Source organism: Phyllostomus hastatus, unplaced genomic scaffold (genome assembly GCF_019186645.2).
Source record: "Phyllostomus hastatus isolate PE091 unplaced genomic scaffold, TTU_PhHast_1.1 phas_scaffold_129, whole genome shotgun sequence".
In the NCBI taxonomy this organism is placed as follows: Eukaryota; Metazoa; Chordata; class Mammalia; order Chiroptera; family Phyllostomidae; genus Phyllostomus; species Phyllostomus hastatus.
The window spans coordinates 19,700,993-19,724,141 of record NW_025334009.1 but is presented as its reverse complement, the minus strand read 5'-3'; the positions used below and the strand labels follow the sequence as shown (position 1 = coordinate 19,724,141).

The 23,149-nt window shown below is 42.3% G+C and overlaps 2 protein-coding genes across 9 annotated transcripts in view; one reads left to right on the top strand and one right to left on the bottom strand.

Annotated features, from left to right (window-relative positions):
* The window catches only part of NGLY1 (N-glycanase 1), a 43,958-nt gene extending 41,931 nt beyond the window's left edge, over window positions 1-2,027 (bottom strand). For 2 of the 4 annotated variants that reach the window (XM_045856521.1, XM_045856524.1), the window contains exon 1: window positions 1,826-2,025. In XM_045856521.1, coding sequence (XP_045712477.1) covers window positions 1,826-1,956 — 131 coding nt within the window. In that variant the 5' untranslated portion in view covers window positions 1,957-2,025. Of the gene's footprint in view, window positions 1-1,825 lie in introns of all 4 variants that reach the window. The other 2 variants (XM_045856525.1, XM_045856523.1) reach the window with 2 other exon arrangements.
* On the top strand, window positions 1,588-16,083 carry OXSM (3-oxoacyl-ACP synthase, mitochondrial). 5 transcript variants are annotated; one of them, XM_045856528.1, is made up of 3 exons: window positions 1,588-1,846; window positions 9,342-10,454; window positions 12,961-16,083. In XM_045856528.1, exons 2-3 carry the CDS (start codon window positions 9,472-9,474, stop codon window positions 13,361-13,363), a joined length of 1,386 nt encoding a protein of 461 aa, XP_045712484.1. In that variant the 5' UTR covers window positions 1,588-1,846; window positions 9,342-9,471; the 3' UTR covers window positions 13,364-16,083. The 5 variants fall into 5 exon arrangements, with proteins under 5 accessions (XP_045712484.1, XP_045712483.1, XP_045712486.1 ...); XM_045856527.1 differs by lacking the exon at window positions 1,588-1,846 and adding an exon at window positions 8,467-8,571; XM_045856530.1 differs by lacking the exon at window positions 1,588-1,846 and adding an exon at window positions 8,541-8,586.
* Window positions 16,084-23,149: the final 7,066 nt, after the last annotated feature.

Sequence of the window (23,149 nt, the reverse complement as noted above, 5' to 3'; positions counted from 1 at the left end):
TTTGAAGTTTTTCTGTTAAGAAGTTAGCAAGTCACTGGACTTGAATGAGGAAAGCAACTTGAATGAGGTTGCCCCCCCACACCCGAAGGAGTTTAAATTCTAAGAATAAGAGATCAGGAACTAATACTATTACTCAAGACAAACTACAAAAGGTAGTTTTTCTACCATCTCCAGTTATATGAGTCCCAAACTCCTAATTCCCTTTTTAGATAAAACACTTTTTAGGATCAGAAACACAAGCCAGCTAAAGCTGGCAGCATGACAAGTTTCTTTTATGAGTTTGGTAAGTATTCATAATGATGATTATGATGCCAAGATATAACCTGCATGAAAAGGATTTCCTTCCTGAAACACACACTGATCTTAGAATTTTTTGGTTTCACTAAAAGCAGAAGTAAATCGTCATAACAAAGCCACCTCCCTTTTCTGAACAGTGGGGTTTAAATAGCTTGGTGGCTTTCCAAGTGGGCGGTCCCAGCTGATAGGGCTCTGGAGAACTCAGCCTGTGAGTTCATTCATCCACCGTCCACTGGCGTCCTCCCGCACAGAAGAGCTAGCTGTTACACCACTTAGGGTCAAGATGAGTTGAGAAGGGATCACAAAGGAGGAAGCGGTCCCCACATAGGTCACAGCTGCTGCGCCCCTTGTAACATCTGGCACATAATAAGGGCTCACTATGTTTTTCCTTCAATTTACTTTTAAATCATGAATGTTACCTATATGAACACTGTTATGACTGACTGCCGTGGTTAAAATCCTGCACTTGTAACTACTGTCTCTAAAACTGGGTCACATGAAATCTATAACCAGAAACTGAGAGGGATTTCCTTTCAGACTTCACACCAGTATACCCACCACTCAGAAGATCAAGTGCATCCGGGGCTGAGGGAGTACAGAGAATCTAGATAATCACGCTGAGCTGGTAACTGAGGCGACACGCTAAAGCACCTGGCACCTGGAGCTCCTTTAACCTCAGTTTCATTCCCTTCCCAACACATATGTTCCCTCCTGAAGACACCACATCATTTGATCTAAGAGTTGAAGCGGTGATGATTCAAAATGAATAATCACACTTGCCTCCCAATTCTCCAAATCTGTCAGGTCCCTTAGAGAACTAGAGCTGTACTTTTGCTCACAGGACAATGAAACAAACTACTCCTACCCAAAGAAATTATTTTCACAAATTCCTATTGAGTCATTCTGAAAGTGAAATCCAGATATTAACGTGAAAATTGTAACTTTAAAGTAATACGGTTAATAAGGTTTCAATCACCAAAAAATGCCATTAAAAGGTAAAAAAAAACCCCACCATTTCAGTATTATGCTTAATATTAGGACACTCACAAAATGTTAAGAAGAAAACATTCTGTCAGTGACTAACTTCTGATAAGCCTATGAAATGTAAGGCTCCCCCACCCAGCTCGGGGAAAAATCCAGGCAGTGGGAATGAAAGGCTGTTTACCGTTTCCGTCCTGTCGCGTAAAACTATTAAACACGCGGATCAGAGGTAGGCGTGGGGGCACGCCTTCCCACCTCCCTCGCCCTGCCGTCCCCCTGAGCCCTCCAGTCCGGCCGGAGCACCCCGACATCAGTCAGGTGCCAAGTCACAAGTGCAGAGAAACTTCCTCTTTCTTGGGCGGGGGTGGGGCCTGGGCGAATCTCCAGGCCCCTGACCCGCGGGCTGCGGCGCTGAGTCACAGCCGGGTCCCTAGCCCCCCTGGAGTCTCCGCCCTCCGGGGCCCCGGCCGGGCGCCCCCAAACCCAGGCCGAGCAGGCACCGCGCCCCACCCGGCCCCGCAGCCCCACGGATCCCGCACCCCGGCACCTGAGGATGTTGTCCGCGTAGGTGAGCAACAGCTTGGAGGCTTCCAGAAAGGTCTCCGGCGTGTTCTGGCACAGCTCGGCCACCGCCGGGGACGCGGAGTCCGAGGAGCTGCCCAGTGCCGCCGCCGCCATGCTTGAGCGCCTGCGGCCGTCGCCGCCCCTCGTGTGCCGCGTCCCGCACTGAGCAGGCGCCTGAGCGCGCGGCGGCCGCCCCTGCGGCGAGCCGGGCGGGGCGGGGGGCTGTTCGCAGGGGGCGGGGGACTTGGTCTGGAGCGGGTGGTGTGGACCTGATGGGAGGGGCGGGTCTTGGTCGGGAAGGGCGGGGGTCTTGACCGGTTGACCGGCGTGGGGGTAGGCGAGGGCCTGGTAGGGGGTGGGGTGGGCGCAGGAGGGGGCTTAGACCGCGTGCAAGGTGGGTACGTGGGGCTGTGGGCCGTAGGGAGGGGCGGGGCTTGGGCGGAGCAGTCCGGGTGCCTGTTCTCGAAGGGCGGAGTCCTCGGCTGGGTGGGCCGGGGGCGTAGTTCGGCGAGGATCAGGGTTTTGATTAGGATGGGCGGGGGTCTGGTTGTCAGGGCCCGCGGGGCTTCGACTGGAAAGGGTGGGGTTCTTGTTGGTCAGTTTGTTGGATTAGGGGTTTCCTCTGAAGGACTGACCGGGCACCTGGTGGTCAGGGCCAGGGGAGGGGTTCTCCCCCCCGATAGAGGTGAGGAAACCTATGCCCCGATCCTTTCCCCCCAAATAAAACAATCTTAACAATTCGTGCTCCAAGATTGTCAGGCCTTTCTGGATAGAAGTGGAGAAAGACTCCAGAAGGAAGGAGCAACAAACGTTCAAAAACAACTGAGTGGCAGTAAAAGGCTGCTGGGTTTCTAGTATGTGAATTATTTCTGGAATTACATGAATGCCTGAAAATCTCTTGCGTAAGTCCTAGCTCAAATAGCGTGATGGCTATTTAAAGAAGTTTTTCAAACTGCAGGTTGCAAAATGGTGTTTTGTGGACTCGGTTTACCCAGTAGTGTGACCAGCATTAAACGCATACACCATTAGGACAAAATAGAATAGAATGTGGGGAGAGGAAAGACAATGAAAATATAGATAGTAAGGGTAAGTGTTGTTTTGTGACTCTGTTTTGCAGGTAGATCATGTGATCAGTGTCATTCCTTTTAGATGATGAATAGCAACCTGTATAATCCATTCTCTACCTTACCATGCCCTTGAAAATGTACTTTACCAATGAAATTCCTGTCCTAACCTCAACAAATATTTGTCTTGATCTTATGTTTTTAAGAGAAGTTACCTAAGTAACTTCTTTAACTGTTCTTTTTATTTACCTTTTGTTTGCTTTGAAATTTTCTTCTGGTGTCTGTGAGCAAGGCCCTCAGCTATGCCATCTACTTCAGTTACACTTCATCTGGTTATTTGTGAGAAGTTTTTAATAAATATGTACGGATTTTTAAAATTTTTATTTATTTTTAGAGAGAGGAGAAGAAAGGGAGAAAGGAGAGAAACTTCGATGGGAGAGAGAAACATTGATAGGTTGCCTCTTGTTTGCTCCTTAACTGGGGACTGAACCTGAAACCCAGGCGTGTGCCCTGACCATGAATCAACCCAGCGACCTTTGCTTTGCAGAATGATGCCCCACCAATCACGTCACACAGGTCAAGGCTAAATATGTAGGTTTCTAGACCAGCTTCCAAGAATAGTGTGTTTAACTGATAGTACGTTGGGAGCTGCTATAACTAAAATTTTCAGTGACTTGACACAGAGAAATAGCTTTCGTGCTCACATAACAGTTTAGTAATGTACATGTCATTAATCAGAGGGCGGCTTTCCTCCATGTAATTGTTCAGGGATCCAGGTTCCTTCCACTCCATAGAATAGAGGTCAAATATTTTCTGTAAAGGGTGAAATACTTTAAGGTTTTGTGGCTATAGGGTCTCTGTTTCAACTATTTAACTTTGTCTCTGCAGTTGTAGTTCCATAGACAACATTTTAAAATGTATGCACTCAGCTATGTTCCAATGAAACTATTTAGAAAAACAGGTAGCCTGCTGGATTTGACCTGTAACTTGCTAAGTTCTGCCATAGAGAGATTTATAGTGACTTCTGTACTAGTTAACAGTTGGGCAAAAAGAAGGCCTACCTGCTTAACCACGTAGGCCTAGAAATGAAGTACTGCATTTTCTCTAGGTGTTGTGGGCAAAAATGAAACCCCAGCTAGGTAAAGGAGAGCAGGCTGGGAAATGTAGTCCCTCCCTGGCCGGACAGGTACCACCCACCACTCTATAAAAAGATGAAAGGTTGGTGTCTGGGGTTAAAAATAGCTGTTTTTACCACAAATTACATTCCTCTTAATTGTTCTTTTTTCCTATTAACACATTCCCATTATTTATCCTTATAATAATTGTGCACATTTTTAAATACTATATAGTTTTTGTGATTTTTTTAAAAACGCAACACTTCAAAAAAAAAAAAATAAAATCATAGGAGGACACCCAGTGTACTTGAGTACTTGAATACAAAACACAAAAGTGGCGGTGGTCTTGAATCGAAGCTGTGTGTGTGTGTGTGTGTGTGTGTGTGTGTGTGTAGGTGTAGGAGGGCCATCCCCACCTGAGTGCCATCCCCTTCGCCATCCCCTTGACAGAGATAATGGCCTTATGGTATTTTTGTGGGGAACATGCAACCACAGTGTGAAAACCAATGTCATAGACTTAATTCTGTGATAATAACATACAGTTCATAAAATCACACAAATCATTTCAAGGGTAGTTCAGTAGTTTATTGTTTAAGTCACCTGAAATTTAAATTCATCCAAATTACTCTTTACCAATACTTTGTTAAAGTTCTTGAGTAATTATGGTTTGTCTTCGACACCACCATTTACGAAGCTATTAAGGTAACTTATTATAAGGGACTTTGACTCATTCTTTCCCCCATCTGCTTCTTCCAATTAAGTCAGGCTGAAAATATTTTGATTTTTCAGTTTCTTTTAGAACAAAAATTAAAAATATGAAGCTACCCTTAATCTCTTTATACCTACCATTGTTCAAACAACTGAAGGATATATTAAATCAATTTTGAACTTCTATTCCATTCTTTTACTTGATTTTTTTTTGCTCCAAAATAATGTCATTGTCTTTTTTTCAGGATTCTAGCTTTTAGAGCATACCATCTTTAAAAAGAAACTATTACATTTTCCCTACGTTTGGTTTTGTCAAAAAGTAGAAAATACTGAACTCAATAAAGGTTATCAGCAAGAGATGAGTTGAAGCCTTACAGGAATTGTTATGGTGATTCACCTTTGTGTGATTTCATTAAGTGATTCACCGACAATTATTTGTTGAGCACCTGTTTTGTGCAAAGTAGTCGGAGACAGATGACAAAAGAGACTTTTAATCTAGTAGGAAAGACAAAAATAATAATACCTTACATACTTTAGTTGGTGAAAAAAGTTATTTTGAAAAGCAAAACATTTAGTAAGAAATGCACAAAGCAGTGTCTCTAAACAAGCCAATATAAGGGCATGTGTTCATTCATTCATTCACTCACTCACTCACTAAGTTTTTATATAGTGGTTACTAAATGCCAAGCACTGTGGTAGGCAATGAGGCAGCAAAGGAGATAATCCAGTCCCTGCTTTGTGGAAGTCGTAAATTTACAGCAGTTTTTAGACCAGTAGCACCAACAGCACAAGGAAACTTGTCAGAAATATTCTCAAGCCCCATCTTTAAAGATGAGGCCCCCCAATCTGTGTAGCAACAAGCCCTTCCAGTGATTCTGATGCACAATAAAGTTGGAGAACTAGCTGAAAGGAAGGGGAATTTCATTGTGGACCACAGTTTCATGGAAGGGGAAGAATTTGAATAGTATCCCTTACGTTTGGAGGTTAAGGAGATGAGGAAGGAGAGGATTTCCTAGCTGTGGGAGAACCTCCAACACTTAATTGGGACAGCACCCTAGCAGTGTTTTCTCTTCAGCATCTCCCATACCTCTCTTCTGTGCCATTTCCTTACTTCAAGTCCTCATCACCTGTTGTTTAGTCTTAAGTCGATTCCCATGTGCATCTCCACATCCCTCAGATCTACCTTGCTCACTGTTGCAACAGTGATCTTTCTAACCCACATTTGGTCAGGTTGTCCTTCTGTTAAAATGTTACCTATGGCACTCTAAGGTCAAATGGTGTCAGGAACCAGGCAAGTAACTTCAATGTACGAAGTGGCTTTGTTCAACACAAAAAGGAGTAGAGGAGACCCTGGTGAAGGGAAGAAATAGTTGACCATATCTTTCCTAGAGGAATCCAGATTCAATAAAAGATTGCAGTCCAAATTAGACCAGGACTGCCAGTCTGTCATTTGTGACCTACAGGCTGTAATCCAAAAATCTTCAACATGACACCCAAGATTTTTTGTGATTGTCCCTGCTTTACTCTCATACTTTTACTGTTGCTTTCTCCCATAATCTAACATTCAAATCTAACATTGGCCATATTGAACTACTAGTAGTTTATGGCAGACCACCATGTCTCCAGACCTTCGTTCTACTCCACCTGTCAGAATGTTCTTTCCCACCCAATTTACTAGGCAACCATTAACTCATTTTCAAGATGCAGCTCAAGGATCAGTTTTTTTTAAGCCTTTTCTGAATTTGAAAGGCAGCACTGATTTACTCATCCTCTGTCTTGTTATAATTCTATTACATTCTTCCATGATAGCACCTGTTGCAGTAGTTTGCACACATGCTTCCATGGCTGTCTCCCTCTATTAGACTATAAACTTCTTGAAAGCAATAACATGTCCTACTCATTTTTGTATGCCAGCTTCTAGCATAAGGCAGGAGGAAAATGAATGTTGAAGATAAGAAAGTACAATAAAAAATACAAAGATGAAAACAGAAAAAGCTAAAGTCAACCCAAAGGTAGAAAGAAAATCAGTTTTGCTGGGTGTGTTCTCTATTAAACTCCATTTAATAGAGAGTGGGAGCTGTGGCTGAGAAGATAGTTTGGAATTAGATTACAAATAGTCTGAGCAGGAGACTATGGTAAGTGTAGCACTTTTGAAGATTTTGACAGAGGAAAACACAGTGGTGTTATATAGCAAAGAATATGGTACTTAATCATATATAGCTATCATATATACAGCTATTAAAATATAAAATTTCCCACCCCTTTCCAAATGAAAGATGAGAGGTAGAATTAAAGATGAAACGACTTTTTGTAGTTTGACTTTTATTTTTTGGTGTGTGGTTTAACTTTTTGACAAATTGTAATTGATTTTTCACTTTTTATCCAAAATAATTCTGTAATATTACAAAAGAAAAATAAAACAGCACATTAAAACTGTACATTTCATATGACTTCATCTTTAAAGAAAATGTTGTAGGTCTTTTCACACTATGATTTTAAAATATAAGGAAAAGAGCAAGTTTGGGTACTTATCATCAAGTCTTAAGTTATTTTATAACTACATGCATTTATCTTAAAGTAACTATTGTCATTGAATGATGGTCATGCTGAGAAGTGATTGAATGGGTCATGGATCAAGAGTGACTTAAGGTCATACTGGGCTTCACTCAACTATTTTAGATAAAATATATTATGAAACTCATTTAAATCCAGTGCTAACCAGGAAAAGCTAAACTTGACCTGTATTCTTCTCTGGAGCTGGGAAAGAAGGCTGAGCACTCTAGGCAGAAGAAATCACTTCAAGAGACATTGCCCAGAAGAAAGCAAAATGGTTGGACATTCAGATGAAGATTATATAATCAATCGTTTAAAAAAAAACAGGATACAAAACTCACACCTGTGAGGACATAAGAGCAATCCAGATGGTTATCTAAATGCCACCTTGCTGATTCTTGCCTCTTAAAGTATTTTCATATATTTTCCATTCACAGATTCATAGCCAGCTCTGGGCAAATAAAGATATTAAATTTTCAGACCCCTAGAAATAAACTTCTCTACTCTTCTGTTGTCTCTATTTTTGTCAGACATTGGGTGTGGTATTTTGAGCACTGCTCCGGATTCAGCGACAATTTTTAAAAAGTGAAAATAACTATTATTGCGAAAGCATTATTCATTGTAAAAAATGTAGTGACTAGTGCTGAACAAAAAATAGAGGATAATATCACGATCATTGTACATCCTTGCAGACTTTTAAGAAAAAATATAAAAAATATGCACGTTTTGGGGGTAACTTATTTCTCCTAACAGTTTCAACATCTTTACATATTAGTATTCATTATTAGTATTCATTAGTATTCATTATTTTAAACAGCTTCACAGCATTTACACGTACCCACAGAATGCACAACCATTTTCTTGGTGTTAGATATTTTGGTTAATTCACTATAATAATTCTGGGAGGTACATTCATAACTTTAAGGCTTAAATTCCTAGGATTCCAGTAGAATATGATGGTGTTCCTTCTCCCACAACAAGGTGATATGTAGGCATTATTATTTCACAAAACAAATTCCCCTTGTGATGCCCTCTTAACCCGCGAGTTCTAGATTAATTTCGAATCCGTTAGGTTGGGAGAGAGACGATTCGGCCAGCTCTCCCGGACGCCGGCTCCTCCCACTGTCGGATCTCCGCAGGGTGACGCGGGGCAAGGACACCGGGCAGAAGCGATCTCGGTCGTAAGGCGTGCTTGTACAGGCGCATGTGCGGACGTGCGTGTGCGCTTGCGCACTCAAGCTTTGTCGCCGAGGACGGCGGCTGCACCAGTGATCAGAGTTCTAGTGAAGGTATTTTGGCTGCTGGTTAGTCTTATTCCTCCCTTCCACCGCCAAATCAGGTTGGGATTAGGTGGGGAAAGGGGAGTCTAATGACCTGGGATCTGGCTGCTTTCTTCGGGTGTGTGTGATCGTGATCGTGCTTGAGAGGAGGTGCGGGGCTTTGGCCACACCCCTTTACTCCCGCCCTCGGTCGTCTAGATCTGGAAACCCTTTTTATCTCCATGTTTTGAAGATCAATGAAGTCTACATACTCCCACTTCAAAGAATAGGCCCTGAAGTACGTGTAGTGCCACTCACACTAGAAATGCCATTTAGAATAAGGCCTCGGTAAACCTAGAAAAGGATGCTTCCTGCAGTCCCTGTCAGGCTTGTAGTGCCTTTATATTTTTCATGGTGTGATTCCTCTTTGGTGAATCGATTGAATCCTCATTTCACCTCTTTCTTGGAATGTTTGAGGGTATGTACAGTCTTAAAAGAGAGTTAAGTCCAAACAGGTGGTCTGATGATGATACATACAAATTAAAATGTTATAACAGAGGTGTCAAAGTCATTTTCACCAGCGGCCGCACCAGCCTCAGTTGCCTTCAAAGGGCTGAATGTAATTTTAGGACTGTATAAATGTAACTATTCCTTAATAATTAAACAAGAGCTCTGTGCTGCCGACATTTAGAAACAAGGTGCTGGGCCGGATAAAACAAGGTGGAGGGCCAAATTCGGACTCCCGGGCCTTGTGTTTGCCACCTGTGATGTAACATTTTTTTCCCTGTGCTCATTAACAGCTCACATCAAGCACCTGAAACATCACCTCGGATATTGTTTCTTACACCTTTAAGCTATTTAAACAACACTACTTCCTGGGCGTTGGTGGTCTGTTATTGGAGTGTGTTTCTGATCATCTGAATCTCAACCATGTTTTCAAACTGCTTGCAGAATGTGCTAAAAATTACAAACCCTCATCTTCTATATTCAGGATTATGCCACCGATTAATAAGAAATAAAAGGAGGTTTTTCGGATTGGTGCCAGCATCCAGATTGCACAGGCGGGTTGTCATTACAGGCATTGGCTTAGTGACCCCTCTTGGTGTTGGAATTCAACTGGTATGGGATCGTCTGATCCGAGGAGAGAGTGGAATTGTTTCACTGGTTGGCGAAGAATATAAGAGTATCCCTTGCAGTGTTGCTGCTTATGTGCCAAGAGGTTGTGATGAAGGTCAGTTCAATGAACAAAACTTTGTGTCCAAATCAGATATCAAGACCATGTCTTCGCCTACCATTATGGCCATTGGGGCTGCAGAGTTAGCTATGAAAGATTCTGGCTGGAATCCTCAGTCAGAAGCTGACCAAGTGAGTACTGGTGTTGCAATTGGCATGGGAATGATTCCTCTGGAAGTTGTTTCTGAAACTGCTTTGATGTTTCAGACAAAAGGTTACAATAAAGTCAGCCCATTCTTCGTTCCCAAGATTCTGGTCAATATGGCAGCAGGCCAGGTCAGCATTCGATATAAACTCAGGGGCCCCAATCATGCAGTATCTACAGCCTGTACCACAGGAGCTCATGCTGTGGGAGACTCTTTTAGATTTATTGCCCATGGCGATGCTGACGTGATGGTGGCTGGAGGTACAGATTCTTGCATTAGCCCTTTATCTCTCGCTGGGTTTTCCAGAGCCCGTGCTCTGAGCACAAACTCTGATCCTAAGGTGGCATGTCGACCATTTCACCCAAAGAGAGATGGTTTTGTAATGGGAGAAGGTGCAGCTGTTCTGGTGCTGGAAGAGCACGAACATGCTATTCAACGAGGAGCGCGGATCTACGCAGAAGTTTTGGGCTATGGACTGTCAGGTGATGCTGGTCACATAACCGCCCCTGACCCTGAAGGAGAAGGTGCCTTAAGGTAAAGTCTTGTTTTTTCTTTTCATTCAAAGTGTTTATTCAAATAAGACATTTTACTGGAGTGTCAAATCAGGGGAACTTGTACTATCATCTGGTCTTCGTGTCGAGTATCTCTGTTGTTGTTCCATTTTAGACTAAACGAAGTGTTTTTGAGTTCTTTGCATTAACATGTTTTAAGTATTTGAAAGCATTTGAAAATCCATACAAAAGCTGGATTTTAGCTAAGGCCAAAAGTTGTGAAGAAGGCCACGTGTGCCTTTGCGAACTTTTCATACTTCCAGTCGTGCTTAACAACTTATCAGGCTGCTGCACCCCACACCCCGCCACTTGGCCCTTCATCAGGCTTGGACTGTAAAAGTCAGCCCTTCCCTCTAGATGTGTCTGGTCTGTGCTCCATTTCAACAGGGTTCTGCTGTTTTTATGTTGGCAATTCCAAGCCTTTAAGCACCCAGGGATATTACTAAAATGCAAAGTCTGACTCTGTAGGCCTAGAGTGGTGGTTGAGCTTCTGTTTTTCTGACAAGTTCCCAGGTGATGCTAAAGTTGCTGGTCTGAGGACCACACTTTTCAAAGCAAGTTGCTAGTTGCTGTTGTAGAAGAGATAGTGAGTTAAGTTAAAAAAAAAGTCTCTGTTAATGTGTTAGCTGATAGATTAACCTGCTTAGATCATATCGTATTGTAACCAGTTAAATTAGCCAAGGGTTGGCAGACCTTTCTGTAAAAGGACAAATAATAAATATTTTCGGCCTTTGGGCCATAAGATACCTGTCACAACTACCCAACTCTGCCTTCTAGTGTGAAATCTTCCATAGATAGTACATAAGTGAATGGGTGTTTTCCAGTGAAACAATTTTTTCAACAACAGGCATCTGACCAGGGCCATAGTTTACTGATCCCTGAATTATACTTTTGAGTTTGAGTTGTTTTTTTATTTTATTTTAATCATTGTTCAAGTACAGTTTTCTCCCACTTACTCCCATTCCAGCCCACCCACCCAACCCTCCCCTCTTCCCCCCCCATTACCCCCCCCACCCCTAGTTTTTTGTCCATGTGTCCTCCAAATTTGTTCCTGTAAACCCTACACATTCCCCCCTGAAATTCCCTCTTCTCTCCCCTCTGGTCACTGTCAGTCTGTCCCCTATTTCAGTGTCTTTGGTTATATTTTGCTTGTTTCTTTGTTTTGTTGTTTAGGTTCCTGTTAAAGGTGATATCATGTGGTATTTGTCTTTCCCTGCCTGGCTTGTTTCGCTTAGCATAATGCTTTCCAGCTCCATCCATGCTGTTGCAAAGGGTAGGAGCTCCTTCTTTCTTTCTGCTGCATAGAATTCCATTGTGTAAATGTACCATAGTTTTTTGATCCACTCATTTACTGATGGGCATCGAGGTTGCTTCCAGCACCTAGCTATTGTAAATTGTGCTGCTATGAACATTGGGGTGCATGGGTTCTTTTGGATTGGTGTTTCATTGGAGTGTTCTTAGGATATAGTCCCAGCAGTGGAATCACAGGGTCAAAAGGCAGATCCATTTTTAGTTTTCTGAGGAAGTTCCATACTGCTTTCCATAGTGGTTGTACCAGTCTACAGTCCCACCAACAGTGCACTAGGGTCCCCTTTTCTCTACAACCTCTCCAACACTTGTTGTTTGTTACTTTGTTTATGATGGCTATTCTGACTGGTGTGAAGTGGTATTTGAGTTTGAGTTGTTACTATTGCTAGAGATGTGAAGTAGCCAGTTAGTTGAAGAAATAGTTATGTTTAGAAGAAACTTTTGAGCACAGTTTATATTATATTCTAAGCTGCCTCTTAATGAAATATGTCCAGCCCAGAGATTGGAACTAAAAAAGAAGGTGTTGACATACATGAGATTTTTTCAATGGTTTTTCCAGGGAAATGTTTTATTTTTGGATTTGTTTGTTTTTGGCTTGGCTTTGAACTTTATTTCAAATTCTTATAGCCTGAATAAAGAGGATTTTGAAAGGTTATTTGAAGCACTGAAGTGTAATGGTGCAGACATTTTTAGATTATTGGGACATATGCCAAGTTTTACATTTAAATGTGAGAGAAAAAATTAAAACATGGTTATAAAATTTTTCTCCACATTTTAAATCTTCACACACACATCCATGCATGCCCACGGGCACGCACATTCCACTGATAAAAATTCCTGGAAGAAAAGTTCTTCCAGGCTTGAATCAATGTGTGTTTTTCCCCCAAAGGAAAAAGTCATTTCAGATAAATTGAAATATATGTTTTTAGAGATTATAAAATCCGTAGGCTTCTGTGTTTGTCTCTTGGTGATGAATTTGTCCAAGGTGCTGGGGGTGAGTCATTATTCCCAAGCAGATGGCATTCCAGCTCACATGGTAATCCAAGATGGGTTTCTGTTATTAGACGGGATTATTTTCACCCAGTGTCCTTGGATATTTCTTTCACATCAACCATACAGATAATGAATTCTGTGTTAAAATTAAACTTAGTTCTGATAAATGTCTTTTGTTATTTTAATAGATGTATGGCAGCTGCTATAAAGGATGCAAATATACAGCCCGAAGAGATATCGTATGTCAACGCGCATGCTACCTCCACACCGTTAGGAGATGCTGCTGAAAACAAAGCCATCAAACACATTTTCAAAGACCATGCCCATGCCCTTGCCATTTCCTCAACCAAGGGAGCCACAGGACATCTGCTGGGAGCGGCAGGGGCAGTTGAGGCAGCGTTTACTGCCCTGGCTTGTTATTATGGAAAACTGCCACCTACTTTAAACCTGGACTGTACAGATGCGGGATTTGATCTCAATTACATTCCACTAAAGGCACAGGAATGGAAAACTGAGAAAAGACGTATTGGACTCAGCAATTCCTTTGGTTTTGGTGGTACTAATGCAACACTGTGTATTGCTGGCATGTAAGACAAATCATTTGTAATTAAGCAATGATTTTTAATGTTATATACAAACTATATGAAGTGGAGAAATACTATGTTTATGTAAATGCATATACTTACAATGTCATCACCCAGATACCCTTTATCTGTGTCAGGGTTTCTCAGTCTTGGCACTGCTGATATAATTCTTTGCTGGGGAAATGAGGGTTGTCCTCTACATTGTAGGATACTCTCTATGCACTGGATTGCAATAGCAACCCCTTCCTCGGTTGTGACAACCCAAAATGTCTCTGGACATTGCCAGACGTTTTCTGGGGTACAAAACAACCTCCATGTGAAAAGCACTGATCTGTGTTCTTCTGACATTCTAGATCAAACACTCTTTAAGACATTTCACCTGCTCTCGTCTCTTAAACATTTGCTGAGTAGCCTCTTTGTGCATGGTACAACTCCAGGCATACCATTCCATACAATACCTAGGAGAAGAATACAACTATAACGAAGTTTGTATCATTGATCCACATTCTTCGAGTAAAGCAGTCAGCCAGCAATGATCTGCCGTATTTTATGAATCATAAGACACACCTAGGTTTTAGAGGAAGGAAACAGGAAAAAAAATTTGAAGCAAAAAATGTGGTAAAATATTTAATAACAATATTTCACCAGTGTAAATGTGAACAGAACTCAACAGCAGCATTAACAACCATTATTCCTCCCAAACTGGGGGGAGGGGATAGTGCATCTTATAGTCCGAAAAATGTGTTATTTACCCCTTAGTTATCCAGCTCTCTTCATATTATCTATGCTAAGATTGAGTATATTAGTGAAATTTTCCTAAATTCCCAAACCATCAGTTCTCTGAAAGAAGGAAGTAAAATTAGTTTGGCATTTCTTAGTCTTTCTGTACTGATGGCAGTACCTAGTGATTAACAGAGATAAGGGTCGTTAGGAAGTGAATTAGAACTTGGTGATCCAAGCCACATCACCTTGACCCACCTCTAACCTTACTGCAGCTATGATAATTCTTGTGTTTGCCTCCAACATTTCACCATGAGTGCGGTAGTACTTCTCCTTCTCCACCTTTAGGCTTTTTCTAAAGCCAGTGCATCCCATTGATCTCCATTGAATGGAAGTGTTGGGATGGGAAAGGGTACAAGTTCCCTAGAGGCAACTTCTGAGGGATGGGAGTTGGTGAATATGTGTCTCAGCCTCATTCTGAGGGGTATCTAAGATTCTATGCAATTTCTCAAAGGGTTTTCAGTGAAATAAAACTTTAGTATTCACAGTATTAACCAGCTCAACAATACCCACCTTAAACTGGCTTTATTTCCTTCCCTGTCCCCACTCCTTGATTTTAAATTGTGCTTCCAGGATTCACATTTCAGTCCAGTCACCTTGTCTTAGGGTCTGCTCTCTGGAGAACTCAGACTAAGGGACTTCGTGGTGCAATAGGTGTTTATATATCAAAGGGATAGAGTGAATAAGTGGTTAAATGGAATGTGTATTCCTGCAGAAGTGAATAGAGTGTCCCACGTTTTAAGAGGCTGAATATATTGCCTGTCCACTGACCTTGACCACAACACTTAGTCCTTTTACATCTAGGACTTCAGCCATGTTCATTCAACAATCAGGTTTAATTCTCATTTGGCACATGTTGATTTGTTCAACTGAAATTTGTTGGGTACTAACCCTGAATCTGGTTTTGTCCTGGTCTCCAACGATAATGTGATCTGTCAGGGGAAGTTTCCTAAAAGAAGCTGAGGCCACAAGGGTGAATAGGTCTCAGCCAGGTTAAAGGGGAAGAGAGTCAAGGAAGGGAGAGATATTCTGGCCAGGAGAAATGTAGTGTGGAAAAGTTAGAAAACTTAGAACATTTATATTAAATATAAATGCATATAGCCTGACATGGCGGCAGTAGGAGACAGAGCCAGAAAATCTGGTGGAAGTCAGGTCACAAAGAACCTTACATGTTTTCTTAAGGCTGTAAGAGCAATGGGAAGGTTTGTAGTGTTATGATGGTTTTGTACTGTGCCATCTTGAACAGGCTGAACTACATTTCCCAGAATTCTTTTCACTTTATTTATTTATTTATTTTTGGTTAGGACTGATTGTAAGAGAGTCCTGTGAGAGATTTTGAAAGTGGAAGTGACGCTCCAGCCATTTTGTAGTTCACAGGGGTTGTGGCTTCGCTGGCACACCTTGAAGTGGGGCAGTGGCTGAGCCTGCAGCTGCTTCACCTTCCCCGACCCTCAGTTTCCGTGACTCCTGGGCCACGTGTGTGTTTAGCTCCATGATAATGAAGGGCCCTAGCTTCTCCCCCAGTACTGCCAAGATCCGAAGCAGCAAGAACTGACAGCTTTCAGTTTGTCAGTGGAACATTGCATCCGTCTTCCCAGCTGCGTGCCCTGTGGGTTCAAACTAACTGCAGCATCAGAAAATCATGGGTTTAAGTAATTGCCCAATTCACTAAATGTTCACCTACTAGGCAAATGCAATCTTTTGAAACTCCTGGGTATGCTGAGTATTTTGTTGATTTTCCTCTATAGTTTCAAATTCAGTTAATTAAGAATACTGAAGATATTAGTGAAAAAAAAAGAAGAAAATAATAGGTTGATATAACAGCCCTGCAGTGACTGTTCAACAAATTCTTATTGTGTGAGGTCAAATTCCTATAATAACTATCTCTTTATATTTATATCAACCTTAGTGGTTCTGTTTCTTTAATTAAACCCTGACTGACTGATACATGTGAAGAAGAATGAGAGTTACTGGGAGTAATGATCACATGTTGTTTTAGAACCATCATCCCAGCTGCAGAGTGAAGAACAGATTGGAGGGAAGTTTGGTTCCTATAATGGGATCCAGTCAGAAGGGTATTGGAAAATCCAGGTAAGAAACGATGGTAGCCTCAATAATACAGGATATTTTGACCCAAGATTCTTCTGCAGTTGAAAATAGTGTGGTTTTTAAAATCAGCTTTACTCCAGTAGCATTTACATTCAACAAAATGCACCCATTTTAAGTGTAGAGTTAAATTAGTTTTGCAAAAGGTGTACACACACTTGTGTAACTATTACCTCAATCAAAACACAGACCATTTTCATCACCGCCGAAATTTCCCGTGCCCTCTGTTTTGTCAGCCTCCCGGGTGCCAGGCAGTCACTGAAGAGCTCTCGTTCCCTATAGGTAAGGTTTGCTGCTTCTGGGACTTTATGTAAATGGGGTCACAGGGAACACACTCATTGATGTCTGGTTTCTTTCACTCAGTGGTTTTGAGACTTAATCATTTCATTGAGTGTATCAGTAATTCATTTCCTTTTTATCAATGATTTTAAAAGATTCTTTTATCAGTATAGGTATTCTGATTTTTACTTTCCCCCAATCTGTACTGTTTATTTTATAATAGTTCCCTTTCACTATTATTTTTAAATATGTATTGCCTTTGAACAGAAGACAAGAGTTTAAAAAATTTATTTGGACTGTGATAGCTTCTAAAGCAAAAAGAATCCTAAAAAAAAAAATCACAAATATATAAGGGTACAATTACACAGGGTGCAGCAAAAGTAGGTTTACAGTTGTTCATATGGAAAATACTATAATAAATAATACAAGAATAAACTTCTTTATACTCACAACTGTAAGCCTACTTTTGCCCTACACTATCTATATGGTGTAATGTTTATATGGACATGTGTGTATATGTGTATTGTATATGTATATATCTATATATACACATGTAATTGAGAATACTAAAAGAACTGCTAGAAATATGAGAATGATTTCCTAGGGACTAGAGCTAAGAGTGTATGGTATTTTGGACCCAACTATCCCCCCAGGATGGGGTTGTAACGGGGTGGTTAGGCCAGATTGCTGGGGAGTAGGGAAGGGGATCTCCGAATTAGTGGAAGAACTTGCACTTCCCCAGAGGGACCCCTGAGGGGGTGAGCCAGAAATTGCCAAGGGCTGCAGATTAAAGCTGCAACCTGCCAGAGCCTGTGATTTCCCAGAGAGGGGAGGGGCTGTGGGCAGAGGCTCCTGTCCAAGGCAACAGTAAACAGCCAGTATTTGGTCCTAGCAGGCAAGCAACTCTTGTTCCAGTGGGAGGAAGTTTGTTCTGAGGCTGTCTGGGACCAAAAAGGTCACAACACACGTGTATGGTGGTGGCCAGCAAGCCGCAGCATGGCGCAACACCCCGCACTGGGGTGAGACATAGTGCTCCTACGTGTTGCTGGAGACCTTGCCCCCTTGTGGAGCATGGCGGCCAGAAAGAGAGGCAAAGACAAACGGGGCTGACATCGGCCCACATTGATTGAAAGGCCAGACACTTCCTCGGTGCTGGGAGTTTGGGATGCTGGCTTTAAAAATGGAATGCATACAGAAGCTCGCCCTCTAGTTCTTTTGGCTTTGACCTCACCCCACCTGGAGTAGGGCAAGGGAGTGCTTGGGGCTTAGTCCTTGCACACTCAGGAGCCAGCTCACAGAGGCGGAGTCCCACTCTGGGACGCGCCTTGCTGGGCACCAGCTCTTGGGTTACAGCGACCCCATGCAGCACAATGCACGAGACCTGGACTTCTTCCATTCTGTCACCCTGAGAGCAGCATGTGGAGACATGGGCCAGGAACAGCACCAGCTGTGGGGACAAGAGCAGCCTAGTGCTCCAGGACCCAGGGGACTGAGCCCTTGCACGACCAGCTGCAGTGATCTGGCAGGGGATCCCAGACCCCAGGAAGGAGAGAAAGCTGCTATGAGGTGATGGTGGCGCTCCAACCCACATGTGCACACCCCAGAAAGAGAGGCCTGAAAGATGGAGACCGGTTTGTGCAGGAATCTCCGGCTCCAAAAGGACAGATAAGGAATGATAAGGAACTCTGGGCATGGATTAGGATTGGATTTCAGTCTTTCTGGGAACAAGGGAATTTCTGCGCTTTGCAGAAGAGGAAGGCTTGGAGCAAGGATGCTCCCAGCCCCCTCGAATTGGGAACCCTGTTAATAAAAACCTCTTTCCTTCCCCACACATCTTCATGTTATGCTAATACACCATGTCAGGCAGCAAGACCCCAGGCTGCCCTGTTACAGGCTTACAGTTAAGGAAAAAAAGAGAAAATTTAAGTTAATAAAAGTAATGAGTTAGCTTTTACATGAATTCAGGTCCTCTGAGAAGAGGGCATCAAAAAGTATTCTCTGTGCAAGAAATTTGTTGGTGGAAAGGCCTGTAGAGGATAAAGAGTGGGAGAAGGCAGAGGGTGCCTTCAGCCCGGAATAAGAATCTGATACTTGTAAGGAGGGAGTGACAGGAAAGAGACAGGGTTGGGGAGAAGGGCGTCAGACTGAAGTGTCATTTTAAGAAAGTTTTTGCTAGGCTCCTGGGGAGTTCTTGATTTAAAATTTCTCATTAAGGGAATTTCACAGCTCTCAGGAATGAGCCTCATTAGTAGCCCTACTGTGCTTGGTCACTGGCTGGGAGCTGCCTGGGCACAGCGGGAGACCTGAGCTGTGCATTTTTCATGGTCATCTTTATTAAACCACTTGAGGACGCAAGTGAAGGCCCTGAGGGAGCTGACTCCCAGCCTAGAGGACTTAATAGATCAGTAGATTCCATCATGGGGCCTTTGGTGGAGAAGGTTGCTGCTTATTTTGCAAATAGTTATCTGAGTTTTCTCTTGCAAGTATCTGTATCGTTGCTGTGATATCTGCCCCTAGTGCATCCATATAGCCTCCAAATGAGTCACGACGATGTTAATGAAACCCCTTCTTGACCACTTAGGGCACAGTGGGAAAGAGGGGGCTTGTAACATTGTAAGCTCCCAAGGACGTTGACTGTCAATTGACCAGATAGCTCCATCCGGGCAATTGGTGGCTCCTCACCCCCTCCCTCCTCCTTGGAATGTAGACTTTGCTTACTGTTCCCACAGTGGGAGCCATTTTCAAAGGTGCAGACTGGAGAGAGTACAGTGTTGTTGAGACCATCTGGACTGAATCCAAGACTGAACCCTGTTGAGGCCTCTATATAAACTTTTAAGATTCGGGAAAGCAGGTGCAGAGATTTATTCATCTTGCAGCCAGTGGAGTCAAATCTCATATGTAAGTTCCCTTGCTTGTTAAAACTTCCACCTACCAATCTAGAGTGGTCTACCTCCTTCTCAGGTTTCTCCTTGCCCTCTGTGTACTGGGGCCAGTGTCAGACGTCACCCTGGTGCCTCCCAAACTTTAGAGCCAATACCCAGTGCTCTGTTGTAATGGATTCCATGCCTGCAGGTTAAATATTCCATAAACCTGCAGAGAGTGGCTATGTGAACAGGAAAGGCAAACCCACACCTGATACAGGTATCTATACCTATGAGGATATACCACCAGTAATTCTTTTTGAGCTATATTGGACTAGATTCAGAGGCAATAGTAGCTAGATTGTACTGAGTAAAGGGAGGCAGCTGTAGCTAGATCCACCTTGGTTAGTGGGGATCCACATCCTTGGGCCCATAGGTAGTCTCCGTTTCTGCCACTGTCAGTACGTCATTTATGCAGTTCTGGGGTGGCCAATGACAAAGGCTAGATAATGTTAGTTGGCAGGGTCATTTTGTTAGTTGGTTGTTCAGTCTCTCTGCCATAGTAGATGTTTTCTGGTCCGTGTAAATGTGTGATAGAAAGCATTTACTCCTCATGAAATGTCTGTATGTCCATCTGCATGTCTTTACTCCAGATATTTTTACCTCTAGCCTTCCAGTCTCATTTTCCAGACCCCTGGTGATTGAAGGCCAGCCCTTTGACCAGTGTCCAGGAGGAATCTTTATGCATTCTCACTTCTCGGGCTTCCTCTTCTGTACAAAGTGGGTGACCAGATGTATTGTTTGCAGCTCTGCTCATTGCAAAGACTTTCTCTCACCGATGTCTGTAAAGTCTACTCCTTGTTAAAAGATAAGCTGAGGCATATTAAGAATTTTAAGAGTTTCTTTGAGCATTTATTGTTTTGAATTGGCCAGCCCCAAGCCACAGGTGGTAAGGAGCACTCCACCGACAGCAGCTCGGGGAGAGATTTTCGTGGAGGAAGGTGGAAGCAAAGTAGGAAAATTATTGATTGGCTGTCGCTTACAGCCTACCAGCTGTCTGTGACTGATTGTCTTTAGGTTTCTATTAAATAACCTTGATTCATTTATAGGCTTAGATTTTGGGTTGTTTATATAGGAGCCACCTCATTAAAGGTACCTCAGTCTAATGGCCTCGTTTAATTCATGTAACACCCTGAATGTGGCTTAAATGCATCTGCCATCCATTTCAACTTGAACGAGTGCAGGAAATATTTAGGAGGCAGAATTAGCACCTGGTAATTGATTCCCTCTATTTTCCTTCCCAAATTATTTGCTCCTCCCTTAATCTTCTGTATTCTCTACCCCTTCCTAGAATATAAATTCCATTAGAGTAGGGGTTTTTGCTGGTTATTTCACTGCTGTGGTTCCTGGTGTCTAAAACAGTACTTGGCACAAAATAGGGCCTTACTAAGTATTTGTTGAATGAACAAATGCATGGATCTCAGAAAATTGCTCTACCAACTACCTGGTTGCTCAGATCACAAGACTAGTTAGACTTATCCTGATTGCTCCCCTTTTCTCTTCCCCACATCCAATCCTTCAACAGTTCCAGCTGATGATATCTCCAAATATGCCCTGAGTGGTTGCTGCTCTTCACCTCCACCGCTGTTGTCCCCTCTGCCCTGAACAGGAGCCAGCTTCTTCGTCTTCCTGCTTCCACTCTCCAGTACTTCCCAAACACCATTCACTCTTGTTCTAGTTGCCAAATTGATCTTTTTTAAAATGATATAAAGCAGATCATGTCATTTTCCTGCTGAAAAACTTCCAATGGCTTTTCATTGGACATAGGATGAAATTCATACACCGTATCAAGGCCTGTGTGTTGCTTTGTGATCTGATCCAGGCCTCCCTGTCCAATCTCACCTCAGACTGCTGGCATTCAAGACACGTCAGTGCTCTTTGTCTTCCTTACACACCAAGCTCGTTCCTGCCTGTATCCTGGCTCTTGTTCTGGAATGCTGTTTTGTTATTTATGTGCAAAATGGCTTCCTCTTGTTACTCAGGTTTCAGCACAAAAGCTTCTTCGTGGGAAAGGCCCTCCCTAGCCACTCAGTCTGAAGTAGCCATCTCTCTTTCTCCCAATCTCTCTGTTCAGCCAGGAGCCTTGTTTTGTATCTTCATATCTCATATCACTATCAGACACTATGTCCTTTAAAAAATCTTTTTTTCTGGGCCTTTTGATCCCTCTGTTACAACGTAAGTTTCATGGGAAGAGGAATCTTATCGATCTTGGGAATAGAAATTGTACTCTGAGAACTCAGCAAAGTGTGTGGCACATGTACATGTAAAGGCACAAACACAGACACAGAACAAGAGACACAGAAAAATTTTAGTCCCAACAATGATGGAACAATGATGGAAAATATCTCTGTTTCAGGAAGACAGCTAGGAAGAGCTGTTCATCCATAGTCTCAGAAAACCAGGAATTGTTATTACTATCAAGAGTAAGTGCAGGAGTTGGACCTCATAGACATAATTAGTGGAGGCTGCAATGTTTTTTCTGTCTTGTTACTCAAGACTCAGCTTTGATCTTTGGGACCAACAACTAAGGGTCATGGTTATCTTGGTAGTTTTTTAAGAATTGCTTATAAGCAATGTATCTTCACGTATGTGGTCTTGAACAAAATAAGCCTTTAACTCAGGGTTCAGCCAATTTTTTCTGTAAAGGCCTTGATAGTAAATTTTTTACTTTGTGGGCCATAAGGTCTCAGCTGCAACTTCTCAGCTCTGCCCTTGTAGTGCAAAGGCAGCCATAGACCATACACAAACCAATAAATGTGACAGGATTTTGCCTGTAGGGAGGGGAGGAGCAGATTCGCTCCATGGGCTGTAGTTTGAAAATTCCTCTAACTTCCCAAGGAAGCACATTCTCTGAAAGGTTTAACTAGCTAACATTCTGTGTCAGTGGAGTATCCAGAAACTTTGCTGTATAACATTGGAAAACTGGATTTTGGAACTGGAATGATAACAATCATTACAATAACAACTATGTAATTTAGGTAATATTATTGTCCCATTTTGTGGATAAGGAATTTGAAGTTTAGTGAAGTTAAAAAGCTGGTCCAAAGTGACACAGTAGCAAAGTGGGGACTCAAGATTGTCCTCTGAGTTGAAAGAGTAGGCTATTAACCTCGTAAATATACCAGCTGCCCAAAGAGCAAGGATCAAGGTTCCTTCCCTACCGAGGGAGATCCTGTAGGGAGGGGCAGAACTAACTCCTTTCTGAGCTGGGAGGAAGCATGATGAAAAGTTTGTTACCTGTCTCTTTATGTTTGGAAAAGAATAAAGATGTGACTTGTTTTGTGTATGCAGGTACTGACATATTTTATTAGAATGTATAAAGTCTGATAACCAAATTCCAACTTGAAAATCAAAATGATCTTTCTCTAAGTATGAATGATGTAGTCTTTCCAGGTTGACTATATCCCCAGTATGTACATTTTGACTTATAATTAAAAAATTCATCATGGTAATTTAATGAAAAGACCTATTAATTTATAAGTAAAAACACTGATGGCATATTTTTCATTTATCATCAGATGGAATGTGATACATGCTCATTTTAAACAATTAAGGCAGGGTGGAAGAAAATAAGTCAGCCTATTCTCCACTCCCCTCAGACTGGCTAATAATGTTTTATAACCAGAAAGTAACTGAAATGTGTGTGGCCAGTTTGGTCTTGTCTAACTTTAGTGAACAGCATTTGACAATTTCCTTTATCATTTCAC